This window comes from Macrobrachium rosenbergii, chromosome 21 (assembly GCF_040412425.1).
Source record: "Macrobrachium rosenbergii isolate ZJJX-2024 chromosome 21, ASM4041242v1, whole genome shotgun sequence".
Taxonomy (NCBI): domain Eukaryota; kingdom Metazoa; phylum Arthropoda; class Malacostraca; order Decapoda; family Palaemonidae; genus Macrobrachium; species Macrobrachium rosenbergii.
The window spans coordinates 44,308,886-44,329,258 of record NC_089761.1 but is presented as its reverse complement, the minus strand read 5'-3'; the positions used below and the strand labels follow the sequence as shown (position 1 = coordinate 44,329,258).

The 20,373-nt window shown below is 34.4% G+C and overlaps 2 protein-coding genes across 3 annotated transcripts; both read left to right on the top strand.

Moving 5' to 3' along the window:
- The first annotated feature begins 5,383 nt into the window (after positions 1-5,383).
- Positions 5,384-8,664, top strand: LOC136850083 (actin, alpha cardiac muscle 2-like). Its single transcript, XM_067123633.1, has 2 exons — positions 5,384-5,416; positions 7,389-8,664. The coding sequence occupies exon 2, from the start codon at positions 7,415-7,417 to the stop codon at positions 8,546-8,548; it is 1,134 nt and encodes a 377-aa protein (XP_066979734.1). The 5' UTR covers positions 5,384-5,416; positions 7,389-7,414; the 3' UTR covers positions 8,549-8,664.
- A 6,767-nt stretch (positions 8,665-15,431) lies between these two features.
- On the top strand, positions 15,432-19,425 carry LOC136850073 (actin, alpha cardiac muscle 2-like). Of its 2 annotated transcripts, none has more exons than XM_067123624.1 (2): positions 15,432-15,468; positions 17,157-19,425. In XM_067123624.1, the coding sequence occupies exon 2, from the start codon at positions 17,189-17,191 to the stop codon at positions 18,320-18,322; it is 1,134 nt and encodes a 377-aa protein (XP_066979725.1). In that variant the 5' UTR covers positions 15,432-15,468; positions 17,157-17,188; the 3' UTR covers positions 18,323-19,425. The 2 variants fall into 2 exon arrangements, with proteins under 2 accessions (XP_066979725.1, XP_066979726.1); XM_067123625.1 differs by lacking the exon at positions 15,432-15,468 and adding an exon at positions 15,496-15,639.
- The last annotated feature ends 948 nt before the right edge of the window (positions 19,426-20,373 follow it).

The window sequence follows — 20,373 nt, the reverse complement described above, 5'->3', positions numbered from 1 at the left end:
GTTGTTGACTCGGTAATTCATCGAGATTTTATCTGCGGTGAACTCCAAGATGTACTTATAAATCACCGTTATCTCCTTATTTGTTATGCTGTCCTCTGGGAAAAAACTGAAATTAAGTTTTAGTCAAGAGATTTTAAAGAAAGGTTTCTATTTATTGCAATAACAATATCAAGCTGCACCTCACTTCTATTTTTGGTTCATTGTACTTTATGAGACTAGACTGCTAAGGTCTGTGCCAGAAAAAGATGAGATTAGGTTCCGCGAGGGACCTCTCTTACGGACCAGTCTTTATATTTCTTATCAGATCTTACTGATGGAATTTTTTTCCTTTTAACAAATCAAACATTTTTTGGTGTAAGAAAGTGCCAAGGGAAGATCGCATGTCAAGAAAAAATTAGCAAAAAAATAAAATAGTCTCACTTTGCAATAACATATAAATCTGACTGTAATCTGTGATTTGTTTATTTAACGAAAATACAAGTTTAACAAGAAGTACACGTTTCCACCACTTAACAAGAAATTTAATCATAATATTGATGACAACTGAGTAATAAAAAAAATCTTGATTTTATTATTATTTGTGTTTTTGTTCTTGCTGTTGATTTGTTATAGAGTTCATTACGTAAGCACGACGGAATACATTCTATGAGAGGTCAAGTTATCTTAAATTATTTCATGTCGAAATGAAATTCAGACGTTAGACTTTATAAATAAACCTCAGGGAAACTTACAGAAGATTAACAATGATTTTAAAAGTGACTCAAAATTCAGAAGATAACATAACTGTAACGCATAATTAAATATAATGTACAAAAAATGAAATTATTAATTCGATATCTTGGATGGTTTCTAAGGATTCAAAAAAACTACAGGAAGCTAATTTTCTTTAATAAGGCAAAAGCAGAAAGTAGGATGTATAAGCGTTATGTTTACCACCCCAGATATTAAACTCATCGGTTTGCCCAGTTCAGAAAATTGATATTTTATATATATATTGTATATATATATATATATATATATATATATATATATATATATATATATATATATATATATATATATATATATATATATATATATATATATATATATATATATATATATATATATAATATGCATAAAAACACGAGGCTTTTTCATACAATATAAAGGAGACGAAAAACATTAACAAATTTCTAATATTTTTAACACCGAACTTTTGCCAGGAGAACATGAAAGTAATTAGAATAAATTTAAAGAAGGTACAAATTACAGCTATGCTCCAAAACCAACTCAAGTAAAATAAATAATATCAGACTTTTATATGCTATATTCAAATGAACTGGTAAATCCTGAAGTAATTTTCCTTTATATTGAAGGATATAGGAAGGTACACGAATGTAGCTCAAGGTGTCGACCCAGCAGTAGAGCATGTAATAAGCAGATGTCAGCAACTTATTGCAAACACATTACAAACAAGTTGAGCACATGTCAACGACTTATTTGTAGTTGTAACCACTGCCCCATATGGTTATACAGGATTTGCCAGAGTTTCGTTCTCCATTTACAGTCACTGACTTGTATTCAATATGTTTTTGATATGTATGTGATATGTATTTTTGTCATGCTTAATGTAGTGTGGGTGCCTCATTAAGGTGTACCCACACTGCAGTAAAGCATATCATAAAAACACGTTGGTAAATTATCTCACACACACATCACAAACAATATTCAAGCCAAAAACTCATTGGTAGTTCTAACCAGTGCTTCATACAGTTATCCAGCACGTGTTAAAGGTTCGTGCTTCCCTTAAAGTTGTTTACTTGTTTTCAACCTGGTTTTGATATTTATGAGATAAGTGGCCGACGTGTATGTATGACATGTTTTTTTTAGTGTAGCGTAGACGCGCCCTTTCATAACAAGACAAGAAAAAAAAAAAAACTGGCCAGAAGTAAATAACGACTCGAGTACTGTTCTTTTCATTATAGATTATAAAATAGTGCTCTTCGCACAATTATTTGTGCATATATATAAGAATGTATGCGTGGTTGTATGTATGAACAATGTTTATATATCTACATCATAAAAAGCAATAATAACTATTATCCTATTTCAGTAAGTAAACAGACACTTCTAGTGGACTTGATTCATGAAATGTGATTCATGTGATGACATGGTGCTCCTAAAAATCAAGAACTTGTAAATCAAAATGTTTGTAGTTTTTTAAACATCTAATTCATTAAGGAAGTATCACATCTGGTCTTTCAGTCAATAAGTAATGTAACCAATAAACACGATTCAGTTTCCTCATCCACCCAGCTTAAACAAACAAAATAAATATTGACTCGTTACTTGAAAGAAAACGGGATGCTACACTGCAGAAAATGTTGAGCAAAACGAAGGCTAATAGATAAAAATACCAAATGAATGAAGAAGACGAACACACCTTGAAAAAACTAGTTGCAATAACAGGGAGCAAAGAAGCGTAACGCTCAGCATCGTTGCAAGTAAACACGAAAGATTCAACCCGTGCCAAGATCAACTTCATTAATGAAAAAGATGGCCGCATTGGCGCTTAGCTCGGCCCCTAATCCTCTGACAGAGTTTAGCCAGAACGTTTGTTTGGGTAGGAATGAGGAGCTATAAATAATCATTTGAAATTAATTTAAATTGTCCTTTTGTCATATGTTGATTCGATAGCCTTAAATTTGCAACTCCGGGGGTACTGATATTTCTTTGGTATAGGTTACGAATCGGAAAACCTAAGTTTTCAAAATAAATAAATTTTGAATAAGTACATATCGTCTTGAGATCTTAATGAACAAGAAAATCAAGTACGCAAAATTTCGAGAAAGATAAAAAATAGGAAAAGATATGAAAAGAAAAAATTTTCTCATCCTCCGGTGCCCCATTGAGCTATTCTCCAAGAGCAATATAACAGGACAAACAGGTTCTCGAATAATTGTTCACTGTTTTGCTTGGCGAGAGTAAAATAGGAAAATATTTGTTCGATTTCAGATGAACAGGTGAGACGTCGATGTTAATTGTTCACAAATGTTAGGAAGGTTTATTTTTGGCCTTAGTTGTAGCCTGAATCAAATACCTCGGCAATTACCTAACTTTCTTCTGACCCTTTCTATTGGGTTCTATAAAGGAAATATGTAAGACATAAAAGTCAAATGATACTAAAAATTTTAGTTCTACGCACATGCACTCTGGTCTTTGCATTAAAAAGAGATATAAGTCAATACGTGAATTTGGACATAACCAATCTGATTCAGGATGGGGAGGTCACATAGTTTTCAGGCAGAAAAAAATATTAGTGTGTGGATACATAATAAAAACAAGAATGCGATTAACCTACGGAGTGTTATGTTTAATTTTCCGTGTCACAAAATATATTACGTCATTCCCAACTTTTCGTGAATGTGGTCTGCCATTGATTTCAGCAAGATAATAGAGAGCGTGGGAGAGGGGACGAGACTGGCTTCTGAATATTAAAAATTGACTAAATCCTTAGATCATCGGATTTAGAAATTAGCCGCTAAAAATATATCTCATTTAACTAACAAAAACAGAATACTTCAAGGAATTTCATATAAACATCGACAAAGTTATTAAAACGCATTTAGACAGAATCTTTCATGGCGTTACCCGTATTATTATCACGAGATGTTACAGGGTGTAACGCAATACCGGAATACAAAAATGTTACTAAATGAGAAGGACGAAAATTCGTTAACATTAACGTCAGAAAAGTATAAAATAGTCGATATATGTTTCTGTTATTCAAAAAAAAAAAAAAAAAGTAACTGCAAGATTTTTAGATTCACTAAGTCACTCTAAGAATGAATTATTTAAGTAATTAAGAAATTCAACGGTTCAAGACTTTTTTCAAGGGAAAATCCATAGCTGGGAAATCCCATTTCGTTTTTCGAGACATTTTACATTTACCTATGATTAAAAGCATAATGAATTTTCATTTATAAATAGTCTTAAATTTCAACTATTTTGAGAATCTCGGAACCACTATAACTGTAAATTATTTAGGAACTTATTGGAGTTGTTACGGCGTCAGATTTATTTTTGTAGCTAATTTTATTCAAGACCTCATTAAATAATAATCAATTAGTTTACAATCAAGTGAAATGTTTTTATCAGAATATGAGCAAAAATTCTTGAATTAGAATAAGAAACAGAAAGAGTCCACTGATCATGCTTACGTTTTCTTTGAAAGCGTAGATTAATAAACCACAAATGTTAAATAAAACACCCTTTGACTGTACAGTGAGGAACCTTCTATCACTATTAAAGCAGTGCTTTAAAAACTGGTGCTTATTAAATAATTTCCACAGAAGTCCGCTTCTCTGAAAACATTTATCAAGTAAAGTAGTCGATAAAGTATAATGAATTTTATCAATAAAGCTGCACTTTTAAATGATTTTGGAACTTTCAGTCAATCTTATTGACTATTATTGTTTGTTCATTTTGAAACTATAAACTGATGACGCAACTACCATTGCGGAGAAATTATTTTTAAAAACCAAATAAATGGTAATATCCCAGCAGAAAGGAGAATTTTCTGGTTAACAACACCATGAAAAGTTGAGCTCTGAAAACCATTAAACTAATTCTGCAAAGGGAATTAATTTTTGCTTTCGTTTGCATGAATGAAAATGTTTAAATAGACAAAGGAATACACTTATATACATAAATACATACACACATACATACATACATACATGCATACATACATATGTATATATGTGTGTGTGTGTGTGTGCGCGTGTGTCTTTACAACCTTAAAGTAAGATCAACTGGGGAAACAGATCACACTATATCTTACTGACAGTATCTATCCAGAGTACCTGATCTATCGCGCTAATCACCCCTGCAGTTTAGAAAAGGCATCGTTTACGACCTGCATTTTCGTGGGTGAGATAAAAACAGAAGCGACAGGAAAAAATCCCATTAGTAGCTTCTATTCCTGCACCTCCCTATCCAATTTACATCGGCGGAACAGGTAGGAATGCACCTGCACTCAGGGCATCGGTGTGAGTTAGACATTCCTGGCTTCCAATACCATCTTTACACAGAGTAAAATTTCGTTTTCTTTTTTTGTTATAGACAAACATTCTAAAAGTTATATTCTATGAGAATGAAAGGCGTCTTTAATATTTAAATCTAATTATTCCAATATCATTCAAAGTATGCGATTGGGGAAGGAAAGGTGTGTAATCTTTTCAGTCCATGTTTGGGGCAATAAACCGAGACTTGGAGACTTCTCAGGCATTATTTTTTATTTGATGCTTTTTTGTGTCTCTCCCTCCCTCCCTCCCCCACTAGTTTCCTGCTTGAGGATTTTGTTGTCCCGCATCTATATAAACGGAGGATGAAGCGAACTGGCTTTAGTCACGATAGGACTCAGCACGGGAAGGTGGGTCTGTCGCTGGAATGTCCATTTCTTTTGCGTGAGAGGTTTGATTAGGACTTGCACTTTTAAACTTCAACATATTGTTAGAAACAGAAACACAAAGTGTCCATTCGACGATCTATCAGTAGTGAATTTCAAAATATTGGTTGTGAGGTTACAAACTTCTTGGATCTGATATTTATAAATTTCAAAGGTTTTATTCGTGAAAAATATCAAGTATCTGGATAATTATTCTGCGAAAATCCTAGAATCTTTCTTACATTTGAAAATTTTCAAACCGTTTGTGCTAGATAGGATGTGTCATAAAAATTGAAACGTGTCAGACTTCGATTTCGCATTTGCGAATTTCAACGTACTTCTTACAAATGATGGCAGACATCATGGTTTGTGTCAAAGTTCTTAAGGAAATGTTTACACATTATATTACAAGCGGCAAACACAGCATTCTATTATATCGCCAATAAGTTGTTTTTATCAGCGATTTGAAATGAGGTTGCCTTTTTCAAAAAAGATTGCAAAAGTACATCAAAGATGTACTCGTATTGCTCGTGTAAAAAGAGGCAAAACTCCTAAGAGCAGCAGTGAGTCCTGTATCGAGTTGGAAAAATACTTACACCAAGTTTAATTGCATGAAATTTATCCTAAGTGTTTCAAGCCACAGTTTGTAACAAGTTACTATATCTATCAACTCATTTATAGACAACAAGTATTAATGAACAAGGCTTATTCAGTCGCATCCGGCGGAATCTATTGCACATAATGCAAAGATATATAAATAAAGATGATATTGGCCTCTTAACCATAAGGACCATTGTTACATTTCCTTTCATTCTATCATAAAACGTTCAGAAAATTACTTAAATATTTCATTCTTACAGTGAATTAGTGAATCTAAAAATCTTGTCAAGGAACGGAGAGCCAGCCATTAGCACTTGCACGTTTACTTTTCTTTTTGAATAACAGAAACATATATTGACTATTTTATGCTTTTCTGACTCCGTAGTATATATATATAAAAAACAGCTAACTAAGGTCTGAATTGTTGCATATAGATGCCCATCACTTCTATTAATTATTTAAAATTGTCACTTGCTGCTTAAGACTGGTGCTTATGCTATATTAAATAACTCATCTCTAGTAAGGATGACAAGATGATTAACTACCAAAAATTACGGATACTTAAATGGAAAAGTCTACATTACGGTAAAAGATTACGTCCTGTTATTAAGATCATATATCAAAGAATTATATCATGCATAAAATATCGTTCACTGCCATTTTAAGTATCACTCCAAATTCACACATGTTAGTGCCCACCGATCCTCAGAATGAAATTATAACTTTTCCATCACGAAAGACTTAAAAAGTTACAAAAACCCAAGATTTGTTCTTAGTGATAGAGCCAATCGTATATTTTAAACTACTAATAGGGAAATAGCTTATGTAACCGAAATAAAAAAAAAACACACTAACATTACATATATATATATATATATATATATATATATATATATATATATATATATATATATATATATATATATATATATATATACAGTATATTATATATATATATATATATATATTTATACTGTATATATATATTTATACAGTATATTATATATATGTATATATATATTATATATAATATATATATATATATATATATATATATATATATATATATATATATATATATATATATATATATATATAATTTGTTTGTGTACGTGTGCATCTATGATTGTATAAAATTCTGCCTCGAAAGAGACAGCAGAGAGAAATCTAACAGATAATAAAGAAAAGGTATTTGGTGGATAAGAACGACTTAACAACAACAACAATAATAATTATGAAATAAAAGATACACATGTTTACCACAAAGCATTAACTATTTCTATAATAGCATTGTTATCATTTGTCTTAAAAAGTTAGGTTAGCTTATTTTATAATGCGATACCGCTCTCTCCTACAGGGTCGATCCCATAGTCTACCATCAACATGTGCGACGAAGAGGAAGCGACAGCACTCATCTGCGACAATGGCTCCGGTCTTGTCAAGGCTGGTTTTGCAGGTGATGATGCTCCTAGATGTGTATTTCCTTCCATCGTCGGCCGGGCACGCCACCAGGGTGTGATGGTCGGTATGGGTCAGAAGGACGCCTACGTTGGTGATGAGGCTCAGGCAAAGCGAGGTATCCTCACCCTCAAGTACCCTATCGAACATGGCATCATCACCAACTGGGACGACATGGAGAAAGTATGGTACCACACCTTCTTCAATGAACTCCGTGTTGCCCCTGAGGAATCCCCAACCATGCTCACTGAGGCTCCCCTTAACCCCAAGGCCAACAGGGAGAAGATGACTCAGATCATGTTCGAGTCCTTCAACATGCCTGCTATGTATGTCTGCATCCAGGCTGTCCTCTCCCTCTACGCCTCTGGTCGTACCACTGGTCAGGTCTGTGACTCCGGAGATGGCGTCTCACATATAGTCCCGGTCTATGAAGGTTTCGCACTTCCCCATGCCATCCTCCGCCTGGACTTGGCTGGTCGTGACATCACCAACTACTTGATGAAGATCATGACTGAGCGTGGCTACTCCTTCACCACCACTGCTGAGCGTGAGATCGTCCGTGACATCAAAGAGAAGCTTTGCTATATTGCTCTGGATTTCGAGGCAGAAATGAACACTGCAGCGGCTTCCTCCTCCATAGACAAGTCCTATGAACTCCCTGATGGTCAAGTCATTACCATTGGTAATGAGCGTTTCCGTGCTCCAGAATCTCTATTCCAGCCTTCCTTCTTGGGTATGGAATCTGCTGGTGTTCATGAGACTGTACACAGCTCCATCATGAGGTGTGACATCGATATCAGGAAGGACCTGTTGGCCAACATTGTCCTATCTGGCGGTACCACCATGTACGCTGGTATTGCTGACAGGATGCAGAAGGAAATCACAGCTTTGGCTCCTTCAACTGTCAAGGTTAAGATCATTGCTCCTCCTGAAAGAAAATACTCTGTCTGGATTGGAGGCTCCATCCTTGGTTCCCTGTCCACTTTCCAGGCCATGTGGATTACAAAGGAGGAATATGATGAATCCGGCCCGGGCATTGTCCATCGTAAATGCTTCTAAAATTCCAGCTTATATGATGGTGCATTTGAAAACAGAATCACATACCTGCTTAAAATGAGTTTTTACAACTGGAGCCGCTTGAATAAATAAAAAAAAAAAAATAAAACGATATGAGTTTAAGTAGTTTCTTATCCTCATGTAAACTACATTTCAACATTTTTATGTTGAAATACAAGTTCAGTATTTTCTCATCCATATATAAACTATAAAAAAACAATTATGAAAAGCTACACAGTTGGTAATTATTATCAATTTGATAGATAAAAAAAATAGCTTCATCTTAATTAGATATCCATCTAAGTTTTAGTAAAGGTCTCTAGACACTGCCCGAAGAGTTCATATGTAAAAACATTTATTTGTAAAACATCTGTTAACCTTATCTGAAGAGATGAAATATTTCAGAATTTATAGAACTGCTAATTTTATTTGCAACCATTAAAAATAAAAGAAAGATTTAGAATTTTTACCGTGTTTAAAAATAAGTACAGATGCTAAAGCGAATCCAAAATTGGGTATAGAAAGCGAAATAATTGTACAAATGAGAAAATGATTAACCTGAAAAGTCAGTATCTAAAAAAACACCGTTTTTTTATGCCGGTCACCAGGATGTCCCTTACAAAACATGAAGTTACATTCAATATACTGAATTCTGTATACTCATCCCTTATAAGTCTCGACTCATCGAGGCCACTGCCGATGCCGACATCAGATATTTACTAGAAATACATCAGCAGAACTGGCTATGGAATAAACACATAGGCATATACAAGGAGACCCATTTTCCATGCATATTTCACTCCTCAAGAAATTGTAAGGGATAAATAAAAATAAATTATATTTTGCTGTGCATAGCCATGCACGGACAAGCAGTCTTATATGTCAAAGACTTCAGTTATGTTGTGAGAAGAGTAATATTCAGAAGTAAAAGATTTCTAATCATTAAGTTATTTTTCATTTGGAATTCTCAGTGTCCCAGCTCTTTCCTAACCCATCGATTTAATATAAAGTATACATGAAAGTATTTTTAAGAGTGGAAGTTCACATAGAAACAAACTGAAGCTAAATGAAATCTCATTATATAAACAGACAAACATAGTACACCTAATACATTTAAAGAATAAAACTTGATTAATATCAAGTTCCCTCAAAGTCTAAGGAACCAGGCTTCCAAACAGATCTTTGCACATTTAATAGAGTAATGCCTTTGAAAAAGTTTTTTAGAACAAGGTGTACTCAACTGTAGTCAGTCTACGATTCTAGAAAAACATCATGCCACAGAAAGTCGAGAAAAAAATTAAAACAATATCTTGACATATTTTCAGTATTAATTTCTCCCAAGATTAGTCCCTTATACTGAAGATTCAAATCAATATAACTTTATCTTTCATTTCTTAATCAAACATATTATAGCGAAGCAATGCGTTAAGGAAATGACAGCAACATATAACACTAAAATTCCTACAGTTACCTTTGACTAGTGAACTAAAGTCGTAAAAAAAAGTAAAGCTCTTACACACAGGTGATCATTTACCATTAATAAGATATCTAAAGACCTAAGACAGGTGTTTTGACAAACCTTGTGTTCAAAGAGGCTTTAGCTTTTATAATTTCCAACTTGCTCCGAATACTTCGCCAGACTTGTGTACAAAGAGGAGAGCAACATGCTTAGATTTTACCAGCTGTTCTTTCCGAAAGAAACTATAACGTGACTGCAGAAAAGTTTCAACATTTATCTGTGAAAACCGATGGAACACTCATTTGTGAAAACTGATGGAACGATTATTTGTGAAAACCGATGGAACATTTATCTGTGAAAACTTACGGAATTCTCGATAATCGAAACCTTTTTGAAAAAATCTAATAAAAGAAGATACACAGTAACAGAAGTAATATGTAATAAACAGAAAGAAAAGTAATATGCAACAGTAATGCATACAATTTGAAACACTATTTCTAAGTCAGAGCCATTTCACTGAAAATCCACGCATCAAGAATTTTCCTGTTGCTTGAAAATGCATAGAATAAAATAAGTTCTTAGTGTAAGAATTGTTGTTTTTTTCGTCTTTAAACCTACAACTAACTTTATATCTCATTTTTTAGGACTGACAAATTCACTTACTATATTTCTCATACTTATACCGTCAATTTCTAATCGCCATATATCTGCCACAATATACAATATATATGTATATATATACAGTGTATATATATATATATATATATATATATATATATATATATACATACATACATATATATACATACATACATATATATATATATATATATATATATATATATATATATATATATATATATATATATATATATATATATACAGTATATATCAACTACTGCTAAACGTTCTCCGAATCCCAATGATAACAGGCCATTTTGCCAAAAATATTTTTCAGTGCACTGAAGTTGATTTATGTCTCACATTTTTAACTACTTGTATCACAGTATTTTAATACCACTTTAACCCGTAAAAATCTTTTGTATGGTTTATTCCGCAGTTACTTATATTCGTGTATCAGTCGGTATTAACAGTATCAACTTCAAAGCATCCCCTCTTAAGTAAACGAAGAGATTAATAAACATATGTCACGAAATAATTCATAAAAAATAGGATACCAGAAAAACTGGTATTTTACAGAAAATAAACGTATTCTTGCAAAGTAATGTGTAAACACAATATCTAAGAAAACGGTGTTCCCAATGAAGAATTTATAGCTCTGTAAGTAGAAATGTTCAGACTATTTATGGACAGCGAGTCATGTCTTTGGGTGGGAATTTCGGCAGATGAAAACGGACATTTCATTAAATGATCCTGTGAAATTTAATTATCTGGTTTCTCAGTAAGATTTCATGTTAGATAATTAGCGAGAACAATGAAATTCTTTACACTAGTTTTTGTTTTAAGTATCGTAATTCTTCAGCCCATCAGTAATAAATCATTGTCTTTCGTGAGTTACCAGCCCTTAAAAACCTTTCAGAAGCAAAAAAGAGAAGCTGATTCTCTCTCTTGAATAGAGGCTTGTGATACCACTCTTGGGCATTGCGTTTCAGTGCAAGGAACACGATCGTAATTAACAAAATCTGCTTAGGACGATCGCCTTGGCTTTTGCCCGGGCACTAAATCTGTCTTCTGACAGAGAGTCTTAGCCTGATCACACGGGTTTCAAATTAGGGGCAAAAAAGAAAAGAAAAACGGTAAAGACGTAGTAAGTGACCCCATGCTGTTCGTCTACTTGTCCCTTCTTAGCGGACCTCAGATGTAATTAAGGCTTGCATTCACCAGAACGAAGAATGTATGTTTAATTGGGTGAAGCTTGTTGAATCTTTGTTGCAGTTAGCGAAATATATATATATATATATATATATATATATATATATATATATATATATATATATATATATATATATATATATATATATATATATATTTTTTTTTTTAAAGTAAATCATTCCATAATATTTTTCTTTGATGTCTTTATATTTCATGAGACTAAAATTTCGAGAGATGTAAAGAATGGTAATTATTTCGACGATTTGCACCCATTTTGCGAGGGCATTTGGGATTTGTAGTCTTTTTACTTGCTCGAAATCTTTTTATGGCTAATTGAGAGAGAGAGAGAGAGAGAGAGAGAGAGAGAGAGAGAGAGAGAGAGAGAGAGAGAGAGAGAGGAATCACTGTAACACAACAACATCCTAATAAACACCTGTTACTCAACATAAGAACATTTACATCTTTTTACAGCTTAAAACTAATCAAATACAACCTAAGTGGATGAAACAGAACAATGAAGAATTTTTCCCAAAATACTTAGTGTGAGATAAACAAATAAATTTTCACTTGCGATATGATATAATCGTAATTTGTAGATGCCTCTATCAGAAAGAAGTTTTGAAAACTATTTCATCTATGATGCCAAAAAAATAAAAAAAAAAACCTGTTAGAGTAGTACGAAAATCCGAAATCATTCATATTTTGTGAATGGGTCAGGATTTCATAATGTTTGTATGTCTTTTAAGTGTCTCATGACTGGATGTGAGTGGATTAAACTATCAATGATTTACTACTACTACTACTACTACTACAACGAATACAAATGGCCATAATAAACAGCTCCACAAATACTGCAAACAATTAAGCAATAAAATTAAATCAAGGGGTTCTGAACACTTCCAGCTACGCCCAGCGCATACTTTAAATACACACTCCAATACACTAACAAGCCAGGGTCTGATATAAATGAGAAAAGATACCAGAGCCAAAAAGGACTGGGTATCTAGGAGCAAGTGATAGGCCATGCTTTTGAAGAATGGATGATTGCAGAAGTCACGGGAAACGCAATAAGAGGAAATTTCCAAAGCTAGTGAGTAGGAGGAATAACACACTACCAGATGTGGACATCGAGTCGGATAACTTTGAAGCTAAAATAAATTAGTAAGTAAATAAATAAATAATTAAATTAATGAATAAATAAATGGGGTTATTTACCGTTTCTAACACCATCACCCTTTCCCTGGCAAACACTCTCTCTCCCTTTAACGATCTTTACCTTTCATTCGTCTATTTTCTAGATGACAAAGGCATCCACAGGGAGGCATTTATTATCGGTAATATCGTTCTTCTTATACCTACCTATCTTCGCTTTATTGAATTCGAAACTTAAGAAAACAGCAGTCCTTCCTTTTTCTTTTTCTACACCCTTCTTCTCCGGCTACTCTCACTATTCTAATCCTCCTCATTTCCTTCTACCTTTCATTCAGTTCGTTAATCTCCTCTTCGAATTCCTTATTGATTTTTTTATTCTCAGTATGGAATAAGTATGGCTAGACCTAGTACTTGAAAAATTAATTTTTTATATATATAGTTCGTAGATCCTTCAAGAATTCTTTATAAAACTCCCCAATATAGTCCTCTGGCCATTCAGAAAATTCCGAAGCCCTCAAAGAACTAAAATTTCCCTGAGGAACAATTGGAAATGCAACAATAACTTATGGACTGCCGAGTTTAGATGAAGCAATGGTTCCCTTTTCGAAAATCTTCCAATGAAACTAAACTGCACTCACTCTCTCTCTCTACTCCATTGTCGATTGGAATACCACCTGAAGACAATGTACAGTCTATTTTCTATTTAATAGAACTGACGGTAAATATCTTCAGTCGATATCACTGAAGATATTTAATTTTATCTTGCTTTTCATTAGCTGATGTAATGTAGTATTAGGTTTTCCTACACTGCAGTATAGTAATGACTATCCAAAACTGTCATCGTAACATCACTATTTTGTACAATTTTGCTGCCTGAAGAAACAATAAAATAAACATTTCAGCGGGGAGTCTTGATTCCGTCAATCCAGTTTAGCTCTAATGAAATCGGCTGCGAATGTTTACCGTCAGCTAAAAACAGCAAGTAAAAAATGCGCGGAAGTTTCTTCGGTGCAATCGAATTTTCTGTACAGCGTATAATGCTGCATGAAACTCTCAGCCAAGGCCCATGAAACTTTCAGCCGCAGACCGGTGGTGGCCTGTGTTGTTGGTACCCATAGCGGTGCCAGACCCACGATCATGGCCAACTTTAACCTTTAATAAAATAAAAATTACTAAGGCTGGAGGGCTGCAATTTGGTATATTTCATGACTGAAGTGTGGATGATCAACATACAAATTTACAGCCATTTAGCCTCAGTATTTTTAAGATCTGATGGCACCTCAATAGTTTTTTTTACAGAAAACTAAAACTGGCTATAGTAGAGAGACGTCCAAATACTATATACGTTTTCATTAGTTCCTTAGGGAGATAAATCTCCTTGAGGAACCGTTTAATCTCTGATTAATTACGGGCTATATAAAGGAGTTTTATAAAGAATTCACAAAGTATATAGCAAGGGCCATCTTGGATTTCTCTTCGTCTTACGTTATACAATGCTATTTGATCACATCTCCTTATACTGATTTATTTTCGTTATTCTAGATAAGCAAATCTCCAAAGAAATCATATAAACATATATACAGAAAAGAAAAATGAAATGTCCTTGGCGTCCTTTTTTTTTCATTATTTTCTACATTCTTTATTTAGCGAGGCTAAATATTTCCATATCACTCCATACGTCGCATTTCTTTTGAAAGGAATCGTTTAGACACATTACTTAACCAGGAAATATGTCTCAATCTTACTTGTACCCTAATCTTCTCGGACAATATGCTAATCGTTTCAAGATCTGGAGAGAGAGAGAGAGAGAGAGAGAGAGAGAGAGAGAGAGAGAGGGAGAGGGAGGGGGTACAATAATTATTTCGTACAGCTCTGTAGGCTGTCTCGTAATGGTCGGTTAGTCAGACTTGGCGATCGGTGACATTAAACAGCAGATCAAAGTGAGATTCTCATCACTGAAGGTTGTCCCAAAACCGAGTTAATTAAGGAGCCATAATTTAAAGTCAAATTAAAGGTTCGTAGCACTTCATGGAATGATTATAATTATAACCTCCACCAGGAGAGGGGAAACCGCCTAGAAAAATGCAGTGTTACATCGCATTACAATGTTATTTTTATCCAAAAGTACCCACATCTGCTACTTAAGTGAGTAGTCTAATCCCTGATGTTCATCGTTTATCTTGATGGAAGCGCTTGGCATAATAAAAAAATATATTCAATCCAATAAATAAAGAAATAATTTGATATTTATGTATAGCTTCCTCATCAAGAATGCAATGTCCAATAATTTACCTGACCTTCATACTTCATACTAAACCACAGGTGTTTTTGGCACATTTACAGGCATTCTCTTTAAATATCTTCTATTCTTTTTTTTTCCTCTTAATTTTTCCTACCTGACTCTGGATTGCCTGTCTCTGTCTCTATATAAAGAGAGGTAAACCGTGGTACAATCTAGTCACCGAAGGGACTGGCAGGGGTAAGTTGGTGTTCAAAGGAGACCCCTGTCAAATATTAGAGCCAAAGTAGAAGGCCCAGGAGGTGTAATAAAAGGTGTATTTTGTGAAGTGGCTTGGAGTGGAGTAAGTAGGCTAACTACATCTGAAGACTACCCTCTGAAACGGATCATCTTCGAAAGCAGAAATTAGTGGTAATATCCATGAGAATCTAGTGATTGTTTTTACGCAACTTATAAAATCAATGGAAAGACTTTACAAGTTATTGCATTGAATGTAAAATAATGCATTTCTTTTGATACTAAAGAAATTTTCAAAGAAATGCTAAGCAAACGATATTTTGTTACCTCTAAAAAGCTTTCGATAGGCATGTCAAAATTGGAGGCAGGAGTTACAGTGTGTGCATTTCGTGGAGAATGAAATTATTTCACGACAGTATCAGACTACATTTTGATTGAGAAGACATACGCAATGCAACGCTCAAATTATCCATTAGTGTCTTTTATCTGTCTATGTGAAAAATACCTCAACATAGATATGGATGCCTGTTATGCAAATTAATAGAATAATAACTGCATATGGGGAAAACAAAACCATGCAAGTGTTTCTCTGTATTTTACAGGAACACAAACATAAAGGAGAAATTTACTTGCTTCAGCGTTCTGTGCATTTATGAAATAGAGTAATGTTTAAAAGAACATGCGGTCTTTAAAAACACTGAAATCAACGCTGAGGTTTTCGAAGTGCATTACTTAAATTAGTGCAAATCTTCGAGCGAATAGAAAATAATACTTGAAAAGTCTTAGCCCATTTTATTTTGTAAAATACATGTTCGTGGAAAATGTTTACGTCGTCAGTAAATTTAGTTTCGAAACTATAAATTATTTTGTTGAAATAAACGGGAATTATTCTTTGATGGAGTAATTTTTCCACGAAGTAACGTGCGTCCGTCTCCATGGCATTCCCTAAAATTGCTCATACACCTTACAGAAGATTCCGTCGAAAGAAGATTTTATATACATGTTTCATAAAAAAAAAAATCTCCTTCACCATCAGAATGTGTACTCTTAGGTCGTCTGCGTATTAAAAAAAACGATAAACACAGTCATGCTGTTTACACGATATTTGCTGAAGCTCAGATGTAGGCAGTGTGTTTGTCTACCGAAATAAAATAATGCAGATTTGCTGGGCAGTTTTTCAGAAGTTATCTGTGCAATCATGAAAAAAGAACGATGGTTGGACGAAATTATCAAAAGAAAATCTGAAATATATGAGTAATAAACGCTGTCCATTCTAATTACATAAATAGTCTCTACAAAATTCTGAAACTGAAAATGCTGTTGATATTTGGAATATTTTAACACTATAACTACTCTATTACAATTAACAGAAAGATTTGGCAATCTTTAACTCAAATCTCTTTGTTTTCTTGTTAAAAGTGAATGTTTAGCTACTTGCAATGTTTATCACCTTAAAGTATAATTATATTCTTCACGCTAATTCTATGTTGCATATTAACAATGGGAGTCAGTAACGATTAAAGTCTGTAAGAAAGACGAAATGAACACAACGAAATATATTGGTTGGTAACCACTATATACAGAGTGTACAAGTCTTCGTTGCTAAAAGATATGTATGAATGATATTTTATCGCTGAATAAAAAAAAAATAATTTCCATAATTTCACTTGCTATTGGTTCTCTACTCGCAGGACGACAGTGAAGGCCACAACGATCAACCGCCATGTGTGACGAGGAAGAGTCAGCAACCCTCATCTGCGACAATGGCTCCGGTCTTGTCAAGGCTGGCTTTGCCGGAGACGACGCCCCTCGAGCTGTCTTCCCCTCCATCGTTGGCCGCGCCCGTCACCAGGGCGTAATGGTTGGTATGGGCCAAAAGGATGCCTACGTCGGAGATGAGGCTCAGAGCAAGAGAGGTATTCTCACTCTCAAGTACCCAATTGAACATGGCATTGTAACAAATTGGGACGACATGGAGAAGGTCTGGTATCACACCTTCTACAATGAACTCCGTATCGCCCCTGAGGAGTGTCCTACCATGCTCACTGAGGCTCCCCTTAACCCCAAGGCCAACAGGGAGAAGATGACTCAGATCATGTTCGAGTCCTTCAACATGCCCGCCATGTACGTTTGCATCCAGGCCGTCCTCTCCCTCTACGCCTCTGGCCGTACAACTGGTCAGGTTTGTGATTCTGGTGATGGTGTCTCACATATAGTCCCTGTTTATGAAGGCTTTGCTCTTCCTCATGCCATCCTTCGACTCGACCTGGCTGGTCGTGACATCACCAACTACTTGATGAAGATCATGACTGAGCGTGGCTACTCCTTCACCACCACCGCTGAGCGTGAGATCGTCCGTGACATCAAGGAGAAGCTTTGCTACATCGCCCTGGACTTTGAGGGCGAGATGAACACTGCTGCAGCTTCCTCTTCCATCGACAAGTCTTACGAACTACCTGACGGTCAAGTTATTACCATTGGCAATGAGCGTTTCCGTGCTCCCGAGTCTCTGTTCCAGCCTTCTTTCCTTGGTATGGAATCTGTAGGTGTCCACGAAACTGTTCATACTTCCATCATGAGGTGCGACATTGACATCAGGAAGGACCTGTTGGCCAACATTGTTCTGTCTGGTGGTACCACCATGTACGCTGGTATTGCCGACAGGATGCAAAAGGAAATCACAAGCCTGGCTCCATCAACTGTAAAGGTCAAAATCATTGCTCCTCCAGAGCGTAAATACTCTGTCTGGATTGGTGGATCAATTCTTGGTTCCCTGTCCACTTTTCAGAACATGTGGGTAACAAAGGAGGAATATGAAGAATCGGGACCTGGCATCGTCCATCGTAAATGCTTCTAGTTTTGGTAACGCTCAGCTTTATTTTATGGGTACTTTACCTTAGAAGCATTCCAAGGCTTTCACATACAATCCTTCTAACGATTTCAATGACATTTTAAGCCATGAAAATAAAGTTTTACATATCTTGAGTGGTTCTTTCGCTTCTAACACTAAATATTACTTACTTGATACAATGACGAATGAGTGAATGAATATGTCTAAAATCTAGGTCTTAATTTAAAAACTTATTTTTGGTAGGAACGCGCTTTTCACAATCTCAGCTATCAAACCTGAATTTCCGGAAAATTATATGGATGAAAATTTTCTAAAATAAAAAGTTTTGTGATGGTCCAGCAAATAATAGATAATTGCTTAATATAAAATAATATAAATGCTGGAATGAAGTAATTTATAAATTATATATGATCATCACTATAAGAGGATGAATAAATAAGAAAATGAAAAAATGATTTTATAAAGAGATTCATGTATATCATACTATTGTTGTAATATATTGTCCACTAAAGTCAAAAGTACGAAGGCCTTATTCAATACATGTGCGTCTACGGCTCCACCTATTACGCCATACTGAAGAGTGGAATTTGAAAAGAAAGTGTTTCAAGAAAATCATGTTATAAGTATTCTTTATCGACTATGCTTCTATGACTGTAAAATTCTTGGTGCTTTTGTTTTGACTTTAAATGAATATATGCTTTTGTATTCCAAATTTTCATTTCATTTTCCTTTCGATGATTTCTTAAACGTTATCGCTCGTGTGGGATATGGAAAATTGCTGTCAAAAAGGTTACAGTATGCTTCATAGCATGCGACAGAGTCCAGTATTATCCGCAAAAAGATGTTACCTATTGTCGTAGTAGACTACTTACAGATTTAACTCTACTAGAGAATAGAATGTCAGTATCAGTTTATTTTATTAATCTCTTATCGTCATTGCCTTGGAGGGTTTTCTTGGTTTCCAAACCGTCCTATTTTGGCCCCATGAATTCCAGGGAATTGGTCACTCGTGAAAAAATGTTGGGGGAGAACTTCAAGGAGCTACGATCAGCTATCGTTTTTATAGTTGGAAGGTAATAGTGACTCAAGTAAAAATGTTTTAAAATGAATGTTTTATCATTTTCCTTTTATGTTCATAGTGAAAATTCATGTGTTGTTTACATAAGCTGGCTTCAGTCTGAAACAGAAAAATATATTTGTGCATCATGCAGTCCTTCAAATGAAAAATAACTCAGAGCAGAAATTATTTTAGAATAAACTTGTCATTTTTGTCAATGTGTGCGAAGGAAACATCTCTGAATGTTATCACTGTTGAATATATATATATATACATATATATATATATATATATATATATATATATATATATATATATATATATATATATATATATATATATATATATATATATATATATATATATATATATATATATATATATATATATATATATATATATATAAAAAAAAAATTCGTCGAAGTTTCTTTGGCGCAATCGTGTTTTCTGTCCGGTGGTGGCCTCACCCACGGCCCATAAAACTCTTAGCTGCCGCCCATGAAACTCAGCCACGGTCCGGAGGTGGTCAATGTTGTTGGTACCTATAGCGCTGCCAAAAGTACGATTATAGCTAGCTTTAACCTTAAATAAGATCAAAACTACTAAGGCTAGAGGGCTGCAATTAGGTATATTTTTTGACTGGAGGGTGGATGATCAACATACCAATTTGCAGCTCTCTAGCCTCAGTAGTTTTTAAGATCTGAGGGCGGACAAAAAAGGGCGGACAGAAAAAATTGCGGACTGAAAAAGTGCGGACGGACAGACAAAGCCATCTCAATAGTTTTCTTTTACAGAAAACTAAAACTAGCAAATGCTGACATTTCCAATTCATCAAGGTGAATATTGCCCCTTCGAAATGATTTGTATGATGCTTTCTTACACTTTTTAAATAAGTCTGATGAAATTTATTGAAAATAAGACAAGCAGTTAATTTGACATGCTGTCTTAGAGCTCTCACACAAAACAGAGCAACCACCTGGATTAACAAGTTATAATTAAG

Excerpts from the sequence above, each read along its gene's own strand:
- LOC136850083 (XM_067123633.1), top strand. The coding sequence starts at position 7,415 with ATGTGCGACGAAGAGGAAGCGACAGCACTCATCTGCGACAATGGCTCC.
- LOC136850073 (XM_067123624.1), top strand. The coding sequence starts at position 17,189 with ATGTGTGACGAGGAAGAGTCAGCAACCCTCATCTGCGACAATGGCTCC.